A 10,206-nucleotide genomic window follows, 5' to 3' on the forward strand; every position below is an offset into this window, starting at 1 on the left:
TCCTATAAAATCACAGGATCAGCCCCTCTTCCCCAAAATTCCATATTTTAATACCTTAACCTTATTTTCTTTAATACCTACGTGCACTCATGACATTGAGGAAATGCTATCTAAACTTCAGTCTCTCTAGAGCCAAATAATTTCATTTTAAAATCGTTTGAAGAGAGTAGGTGGCCTGACCCCGACCAAGCCACTTTGTACTCCCACTTACAAAGTACAGTAGAGAGAAAGTCAGGGCTCTTGGCTAACGGGATGGGGGTGAGGAATTCCTCTGGAAGCTGGGGATGAGGGAGACCGAGGAGAGGGCCTTAAGACACGTGTTGCAAAGTTCTGCCTCAGCTTCTTGGACTTGGGTTTCGAGGTGGCTGCCCTCCCACTCTGATCCTCCCCAGTTTCATTTCCCTCTCCCCACCCCGCGTTCCCCGCCCCCACCCCCATTCTACCCGACATGCGCGTTTGTTTTTGTTTTTTTTTTTTTTTTTGAAACTTCAGTTGTCACTTCTCACTGGGGGCCTCAGTTGGCCAGTCTTTATTGAGCTTCAAGGGAGCCTGGGCTCAGGGGTGTTCATAGCCCGTGGGCAGAGGGTTCACGTGGGGATTGTGGAACAAGGTGTGGTTGCCGTCACCCCAGGCATAAGGCTGTGGAAAAAGTTTTAAAAAACAGAATTTGGAGCTCAAAAACTTTTAAATTAATTTTAAAAAATAAATTAATAGATAAGTGGGGGTATGGTTTTTGTTTTGTTTTTTTAAAGCACTAGTGCCCCTGTCCCGGGTTCCCCTTAGACTCTCTCAAGTCCCGGGCATTCTGTCTCCTGCCGCTGCTGCTGTCGCTTCTCCCACTCTCCCGGCCTCAGGGTCTCTACCCGTCCCGACACAACCTTCATCTCCGCTTCCCCTTCCCCCCCATTCAGGTGTTCCTGGGCTACCTTAGTACGGATGCGGAGGTGCGCATAAGGAATGAACTCGGGTCGTTCATGGTGACCTGAATGGAGCCAGCTGTTAAGGGTACAAACAGCCACGGCTGGGAGAGCGAGCACCAAAGTCAGCACACGCCAAGTTTTCGCTGATCAGACAGGGCAGGAGCAGGGAAAAAAAAGGAAACAGAAGAGAAGTAAGGGATAAAGGAAGAGACGGAATGGAGTGCATCTTCCCCTAAATCACAAGAAGCATTTGAATAAAACGAAAAATCTAACAGAGTTCAGTTCGGCGGTGGGCCGACTTAGGTGCCTGGGAACAGGGAGAGGAATGGAGATTGGGATGTCGGAAGGGGAAAGGGAAAGTAAAGAGCAAGATGACAACGTTTGCCCCTTATGACTCACCCCCTGCTCCTCCATGCTCTTCCTTGGCCGCAGTTGCCAGGCCCCTGCTCAAGGACCTCAAACGTAGTGCCATCATTTTGGATACTGAGAGAAACTAAGAAACAGACCACTGCCCTCTGAGTCTCCTTTACTGAGTCCCGCATTCCCCCTCTCCCTGGGCCAATCACCTGTTAGGTCTTGCACGTGGTAGGGTTATTTTTAGAGAAGTGTCTATATTTATGGGATTGTGCTGGCTCTTCTGTGAAAATACAGAGGGCCAAGAAAGTGCCTCTATGTTGTAGCACTTATTTTTGGCATAAGAACATTTCAATTTCCACACAGTACTTTCCTGCTTGATTTTGCAGTGGTAAGAAAGTTTTAGTGATTGTCCTTTGTTCCTCTTCTATGGGAAGGATCATTTGTTTACTATCCTATTTGCTTCCATTTAGGAGTGTGAAATTTTATAAGACTGGGGTGTAGGGAACAAGAGGAACTGAGGCTCAAAAAGAATTCATGAGATATAGAAAAAGATGTAACAGCACTTTCCTGCTTGATTTTGCAGTGGTAAGAAAGTTTTAGTAATTGACCGCTGTTCCTCTTTTGTGAGAAGGATCATTTGTTTACTATCCATTTGGGGGCGTGAAGTTTTACAAGGCTGGGGTGTAGGAAACAACAAGAACTGGGGGGCAAAAACAATTCATGAGATGTAGAAAAAAAATCATATTTACTCAAAAAATATGACAAAAGAATAACAAGTGAACCAGACTGGTTGGCTTAGGATCCATACTTACAAGAGTTCACCTTGTGAATCTAAGTGGAAGAAGACCTTAGAAACTATCCAGTACAACTACCCACTTAATAAAAGAATTACTCAGACAACTGTCACAAGTGTTAATCCAGTCTCTTCTTGAATATTTCCAGTTATGGGAATCTCATTACCATATATAAGTCAACCATTCCATTTTTTGAACATTACATTGTTAGAAAGTTTTTCCTTGTGTTAAGAATGTCTCCCTTTATCCGATTTTTCTTGTGCAGCAAAATAACTGTATGAATATGTATACATATATTGTATTTAACATATACTTTAACATATTTAACATGTATTGGTCTACCTGCCATCAGAGGGAAGGGGTGGGAGGAAGGAGGAGAAAAGTTGGAACAGAAGGTTTTGCAAGGATCAATGCTGAAAAATTACCCATGCATATATCTTGTAAGTAAAAGGCTATAATAAAAAAAGTCTCCTTTTAATTTATGAATATTATTTATCATACTTCTATCCTATGAAGAAAATAAAATAAATCTAATCCTTCTTCCCAGATCTTTAAATTTTTGAAGACAGTTATTCCCTTTCATTCTATTGAGGTTGGGAAAGGGGACCCCAAAAGTTTGGGGTCACAGACCTGTGTCACAAGATGTCTCAAAAGAATTTGCAGGCTTGAACCTATTCCAAGTCAAAGGGCAAAGTTTACAGTAAGTAATGCCATTCTAAGAATGACTAGTTGATCAGTGGAATAGGTTAGGTTCACAGGACAAAACAGTGAATGACTATAGTAATCTAGTGTTTGACAAACCCAAAGACCCCAGCTTTTGGAATAAGAACTCATTATTTGACAAAAACTGCTGGGAAAATTGGAAACTAGTGTGGCAGAAACTAGGCATTGACTTAAGACACATCTAATACCATATACCAAGATAAGGTCAAAATGGGTTCATGATCTAGACATAAAGAATGATATTATAAACAAATTAGAAGAACATAGGATAGTTTACCTCTCAGATCTATGGAAGGGGAAGGAATTTGTGACCAAAGAAGAACTAGAGATCATTATTGATCACAAAATAGATAATTTTGATTATATTAAGTTAAAAAGTTCTTCTACAAATAAAACTAATACAAACAAGATTACAAGGAAAGCGATAAACTGGGAAAACATTTTTTATATTCAAAAGTTCTTATAAAGGCCTCATTTCTAAAATATATAGAGAACTAACTCAAATTTATAAGAATTCAAGCCATTCTCCAATTGATAAATGGTCAAAAGATATGAACAGACAATTTTCAGATGAAGAAATTGAAACTATTTCTAGTCATATGAAAAGGTGCTCCAAGTCATTATTAATCAGAGAAATGCAAATTAAGACAACTCTGAGATACCACTACATATCTGTCAGATTGGCTAATGACAGGAAAACATAATAACTAATATTGGAGGGAATGTGGGAAAACTGGGACACTGATACATTGTTGATGGAACTGTGAATGGATCTAATTATTCACAAGAGCAATTTGGAACTATGCTCAAAAAGTTATCAAACTGTGCATACCCTTTGATCCAGCAGTGTTTCTACTGGGACTATATCCAAAGAGATCTTAAAGGAGGGAAAGGGACCCACCTGGGCAAAAATGTTTGTGGCAGCCCTTTTTGTAGTGGCTAGAAACTGGAAAGTGAATGAATGCTCATGAATTGGAGAATAGCTGAATTATAGCATACAAATGCTATTAAATATTATTGTTCTATAAGAAATGACCAGCAGGATGATTTCAGAGAGGCCTGGAGAGATTTACATGAACTGATGCTAAGTGAAATGAGCAGAACCAAGAGATCATTATACACAGCAACAACAAGACTATATGATGATCAATTTTTATGGACATGGCTCTCTTCAACAATGAGAGGATTCAAACCAGTTCCAGTTGTTCAGTGATGAAGAGAGCCATCTACATCCAGAGAGAGAACCGTGGGAACAGAGTGTGGAACACAACATAGCATTCTCACTCTCTCTGTTGTTATTTGCTTGCATTTTGTTTTCTTTCTCAGGTTTTTTTTTTCTTCCTAGATCCGATTTTTTTTGTGTGTGCAGCAAAATAACTACATAATATATTGGATTTAACATATATTTTAACATATTTAACAAGAAAGAAAGCTAATTTTAAGTGCCTCAGCACTTAATTTTGAATTATTTGAGGAGTGAAGGCTGGGCCATTGTCACTCTGCAAAAAGCTGAGCAAGCTAAAAAGAAGTTCCTACTGGCTTGTCTCTGGGATTAGAAGCTGTCCTGAGGGTGTTTGAAATCACCCAGAAGGAAAAAGAATGCATCCTCTTTCTTCCCAGTAAAGGTGCCATGGTCAGTGGTAGATGGGCAGCAGCACTGGCAGCTGAATCTGCAAGCTTGTCTCTCTTGAATATTTAATAAGATAACTTTTTTCTATCAAAAGTTCCATTTCTTTCCATATAACCCCATGAGCATGCAAAATATGAAAGGCATATTTGGAGTCATTATAGATGTTCACCCTCATTCCTTTCCCCATTTCTAAAACTTTGTGAGGGCAAAAATGCTCTGAATCTAGTGGGGCGATTTGAACTTCCAGTGGTTGGCCTAGGGTAAGCTTAGAGGCTTCCTCAATTAGAAGAGCTGTGGCAGTTAGCTCTAAGGCAGGAGGATCACCTCAAAAATACCCAGTTTCTTTGAGAAGTAAGCAGGTCTGAGCCTGAGTCAAGGCCCCTAAAGTCTGGCCCCACCTTTCATTAGGTAGGGCTAAAGCCCGAGTAAGAGATTAAGTTTTGCTTTCAGGTTCTTAACAAACTGATAAAACTGGGTGGGCCTTTAAACAAGGAACTTTGAAGCCCTGGGAGAAGAGGAAACTGAAGTTAAGAGTTAGTTTGGATGCAGATTAAGACACCATCTAATCCATACTGGCCATGTGCACTAGTGGGGGGTTACATTCCCTTGGATTTGCTCCTTCAAGGGCAAAAAAATAAATTGTGACTCTATGCAATGGTTTACAAAAGAAAGCATCTTTAAGGTGTAGAGTAGAAAACCATTTTGTGCCCCCTGGGATCTGAGTGAGGATAGGATTAGGCACTAAAGCTGGGGTGACATGAGTGGCTGGCCCAGGGATTCCTTGGTCCCAGACAAAGGAACCTCCTTCCTCCTAGATTTCAGATGGAATTGGGGAGCTTTGAGAAAAGTACAAAAAGTTCACTCAGAGGTCTGAGAAAGGAAAATTGGTCCTCAATTTCACCATTAAATCACACTCCAACAAGGGAGCAGGACAAGAGGAATAATAAGAAAGCAATGTTTAAATAACTGGCAGGGCAGAGGGGAGGTCTCAAAACAATTTTTAAATTTCCCTTCAATCCCCATTACTCTATCGGAGGGGGAATGAGACCAGAGTGCTGGAGTAAAACAGAAAACATCTTGCCACATCCAAAGTTACCCTGGGTACAGACATAGTGGTACAGTAGTGGGGAGCCTGGCCAAGCCCCAAACTCCTGGTCCTGAGGAGACCAGAGAACAGGACATTTGGGCGGGGGGAGGTGGCTCAACTCCTCTGTGGGCAGTCTTTCAGTGCCCCTCCTGATTGCACTTGGGGCAAGGACCTGGGAGTTTTCTCCAAGGACAGTTTGGATCCCAGTGGCCCTGGCTGTGACATCTAAAGCACAAACCCCCATGATTCTCAGATATGGCAGCAGCTAAAAAATAAGCCTGTTCCTTATATCTTGCTCTGGTCCTGTGATCTTATTCCTATGGAGCTGTTGATCCCTATTCTTAAAGACTCCAAAAGCTATTTCTTCTAACAACTGAGTCTGGGAAGTTTGAGGGGCCAGAGCTAACTTCTGCAGCTTCCTCCAAATGTCTGGGGCAGAGTGATTTATAAAATGCATGCTGAGAACAGTGGTCCTCTCTAGAAAAATGGAGTCCAGATTAGTGTATTTCTTTAGAGCCTCTGCAAGACACTCCTGAAAGAGGGCAGGGTTCTCCTCAGCTCCTTGGATAACTTTCCTAAATCTTTCATAATTAGCCTGCTTCTTAGCAGGTTAAAAGGTGATTCCCTTCTCTCTGGAAGAGTAGGCTACTGATTTAATGATCAGGCAATCAAATTCAGAACTCAAAAGAATATCTCTAATAGCAAATTTTACCAATAGCAACTTACGGTTAGAAACATTATTTGAAAGTTTACTAGGACTTAATCCCTTAAGAAATTCTACTTAACATGTTTTATATGTTTAAACTTATCCTAGTGCAAAGGATCAATCGTTATATAGGCTTATAAATTCTTAGTAAACACATTCCTTCTTTAGGAATTATAAATCTTAGGCTTATTTCTCAGGGCTGATGATGATGCTTATACCTTGATGGTTTCAAGAAAACTGACAAGTTTACAAATTAAGGGGAGTTATAACAGAGACCCCATGGAAGGGGCTGAGCTTGCTAAATTGCCCACCTCAAGTATTCTTAGGGCTTTTGTGGGCTGTGCTGTTTGATACCTCCCCCCACTCTGTAAAGAGGGAAAGTTCACACCTCATACTTGGAGGTAAACTGATAAGGCTTAACATTATGACAATAATTCCAAGTAACTTAGTTCACAATTTTTGAATTTTCCTGAGTAATTCTATTCCCTTAAATAAGTTTCCCTTTTGTTTTAGGAAAAAAACAAGACAATTCTTAAAATTGAGATAGGACAGATTTTAAAATTGACTTAACTTTAGTTAATGAACCTAGACAAACTGAATTGCAATTTTTGGTTATTTTCCAAATCTACAAAAATCATTTATCTTTTGTGAGCCAGGAAAAAGTGTCAGATTTTACTGACAGGGCCCTCAGAAGTATGGCTTTAGATAACTAGAGTTTTTAAAGAAGTGGCAAACTGCTTTTCCTAAAGTTGCAAAACTCTTCTGTTAACACTATCAGTGCAAATAGATCTCATTAGTGGGCTTTCCTTTAAAATTGCTTTTACTATCATATCTCAAACAAATTTCCAAATTAATTTACACACATATAGAGAAATTATTTATCTGTTGGTCACATTAAAAAAAACCCATGAACTTATCAAAATAAGAAGCAATTATATCTAATAAAGTAGTTTAACACTCATACAGCATGTTTTATGCTAAGTACTTTTGCAATTAGGTGGTCTTAACAACAATTATTATTTCTCTTGACAAATCAGAAAACTGATCAGAGATAAAATAATTTGCCATAAATTACATAGCTAATATATGTTAATAACTGAGACAGAGAATGGTGTCATTACCAAATGCAGAGGCTGACTGGCTTTCTGAGTGCTGCCAGGGGTACCCAAATTCTTCCCAGGCAATTTCTGGACAGAACCTATTGAAAGTTGGGGTGACTAGTGCCAGAATATTTTTCTTGCAATTTTAAAATGACTAATTGCCAAATTTCTTAATCATTGCTTTCAAATTTTTGAGAATTTGCTAAGATGCTCTCAAAACTTTTGAGAATTTGTCAAGATTTTAATTTTAATTAGGTAACTCTTTTTGTGTAGCCTCCAGCTTGGCCAGAGCTGCAGTCCACAGGAAAAAAGTTAGGCTTTAAAAAAATTTTTCCCAGCATTGGTCACAGAATAGAGGGTTTTTTTTTTGTTATTGTTGTTGCTGCTGGTTGCATTTTAAAGGTCTAGCTCGCAGAACAAACATGACACAGACATTCTGCACAGAGATGCTGACATAGACAAAATGAGATGAAAGAGAACTGTCTCATCTTTGCTAAAAGCCATAACATTTTTCCAAAATCTATCCTATAACACTTCTGTCTTCGCTGGCATCCCAGAGCAAGTGAGAGGGTGGCAAATGTTCCTTGGGAACTTTGCTGAAAAGTGCAAGAATTTCCCAGTCTGTGAGATCTCAGTCAAGGAAAACTTGGTGAGTGTGAAGCTCATGATGACCCAGACAAACCTTCTTCCAGAGGCTTGAGGTATCCCATTATAAGATATGAGAGAAAAAATGAGGAGCTTACCTTGACAAGGAGGAAATCAAGCCAAGGGAGGCCAGACTCTCCCTGTATCGGGCCACCAAATGTTGAGATTGGGAAAGGGGACCCTAAAAGTTTGGGGTCGAAGACCAATGTTGGAGGTATCTCAAATAATTTGCAGACTTGAATCCTTTCTAAATCAAGGAACAAAGTTTATTGTAAGTAACAAAGCTGGCTGGAATTCTAAAAGAATTTAGCAGGGAAACAAAAGCAAGGATATACATTTATCCAGCTTTCAATCATTGATATGCTAATTCCATGGCTCATGGATAGGAAGGAGGAATGGTCTCCAGAATTTGGTTATCACTGACCAACAGATTACCTTTTTTTACATTCAGCAATGAATTGAGGAGTGATCTATTCACTATTGTCACAGGAGTTTGATCTGTAGGAGTTTCCTGAGGCCAGAAGCTATCTGACTGAGGAGTGATAATCAGATAGATTGGCCTGAGAGTTTCCTGAGGCAGACTCCAAAGCCATAAGATTTAGAATCACTGACTTATTGCCAGAACAGAAGCCTCCCCCTAAAATCAGGGAATTGTAAAATCATTTCCACTCTTCCTCATACTAAACATCCTTAGCTCAGATGATACAGTTTCAAGACCACTAGACACTGTCATTGCCTCTGGAAGAAGTAGAGGAATTATATAAAAAAAACTTTTGAATATATTCAAACCAAGTTAATTACACTTAACTGATACTCAGTAGCATAAATTCAAATTTAGTATCAAAAGGATAGCAAAAAAGTTGGAAAATATTGCTTGAGATCCAGAAATGAAAGAGAGCAAAGGTTTGTAGATTGCTAAAAAGCCTCAAGCTTATGACATTGTGAATTGCTTATTCAAGAATTCGTTTCAATTCAATAAACATTATGCTTGTGCATGACACTGCTCTGCTAGAAGTTTAAGATATAAAAATAAAAACAAAAGAGAGTTTCTGCCCTTGATGAATTAGTATTCTATTGGGAAGAATATGTGCACAAAAAAAGTAAAAATATAAAGTAAATGGAACATCAAAAAATTAGGGTGATCAGGAACACTTCCAGGGAGAAAGTAAAACCTGAACTGAGCCTTTAGAGAAGGGAAGAATTACAGCAGAGATAAGGAAGGAGAACGTTTCAGGCATAGTAAATTTGCTTGTGCAAATGCAGAAATTAGGAAAAGTTTCCTCTATAAGATGGGCTTTTAACTGAGACTTGAAGGAAACCAGAGAAACCAGGAGGTAAAAATAAAGAGAAATAAATATAGATGAAAAATCCTAGAACTGAGAGATGAGTTTCTTGCTCATGGAACAGTTAGGAGACCATTATCACTGGATGAAAGACTATCTGGGGAAGGCACATATAAGTATATGAATTTTGGGAAGGTGGTGATGTAATGAGGACTCTGTGTCATCCTGATCTTGATGAGGTTTAGATTTGGGGTACCCAAATGAAATTAGGGTTTCTAGTGGTCAGGGAGTTAAATGAGGTCTAGTGGCAGGTTTGGGATTTAGGGTAGGTTTCGGCGCAAGGATAGGGAGTTTTGGGGACTACCTTCTGGTGACGCAAGAAGTTCTCTGTAAAGGAATTTACAGACCCAAAAACCTCCATTGATAAAAGAGGTTTATTATGGGGATTGGAAGCATAAAGTCTGGTTAGGGAAATAGGTGAAGATAAACAGAGGATGACATTGGAAAAGAATATTATTCCAGCGGGCAGATCTATAGAAAATGGAGTTTTGCACTGAGAATGCAGTTCCCAGTGGGCAGAAAGACCTGGCAGTAAAGGGCACTACTAAGGTCCATCTGCAAAAACCTTAGTTGATGGAAGCTTACTATATTGCTTGTCTTGGTGGGGGTTGGGAAGCCCGAGCAGATCATCATAATGGGGACTGAGTAAGCCCAAGTTGGCTCAGATCCGATGGGGGCTGGGACAATCCCTGATCTCCTATTGGAATTCAAAGGGATGCTTTTGACCAGGATTTGTGAATCAAAGGCCCTGGCAGCCTGGATTGATAATGGTCAGCCAGGAAGGATTGGGAATCAGAAAGGAATCACAAATCAATCTGAAAGGAATCACAAATGCATTTTCTTAAAGGGACCACAACTCACTTCAATCTTTGTGGAGGGTGGGCCACCTGGACTAGGGAAA

The 10,206-nt window shown here is 39.8% G+C and overlaps 1 protein-coding gene across 1 annotated transcript; it reads right to left on the bottom strand.

The window, feature by feature from the left end:
* Window positions 1–495: 495 nt before the first annotated feature.
* On the bottom strand, window positions 496–1,469 carry LOC100918528 (cytochrome c oxidase subunit 6A2, mitochondrial). The gene is made up of 3 exons (XM_003761327.4): window positions 1,320–1,469; window positions 927–1,063; window positions 496–639 (listed from the first exon to the last, which is right to left on the bottom strand). Exons 1-3 carry the CDS (start codon window positions 1,393–1,395, stop codon window positions 556–558), a joined length of 297 nt encoding a protein of 98 aa, XP_003761375.2. The 5' UTR covers window positions 1,396–1,469; the 3' UTR covers window positions 496–555.
* Between the last annotated feature and the right edge of the window lie 8,737 nt (window positions 1,470–10,206).

This window comes from Sarcophilus harrisii, chromosome 1, assembly GCF_902635505.1.
Source record: "Sarcophilus harrisii chromosome 1, mSarHar1.11, whole genome shotgun sequence".
Taxonomy (NCBI): Eukaryota; Metazoa; Chordata; class Mammalia; order Dasyuromorphia; family Dasyuridae; genus Sarcophilus; species Sarcophilus harrisii.

Excerpts from the sequence above, each read along its gene's own strand:
- LOC100918528 (XM_003761327.4), bottom strand. The coding sequence starts at position 1,395 with ATGATGGCACTACGTTTGAGGTCCTTGAGCAGGGGCCTGGCAACTGCG. Across the intron at positions 1,064-1,319 it reads AGAGCATGGAGGAGCAGGGG|CGAAAACTTGGCGTGTGCTG; the intron begins GTGAGTCATAAG and ends CTGTCTGATCAG. Across the intron at positions 640-926 it reads ACCTCCGCATCCGTACTAAG|CCTTATGCCTGGGGTGACGG; the intron begins GTAGCCCAGGAA and ends CTTTTTCCACAG.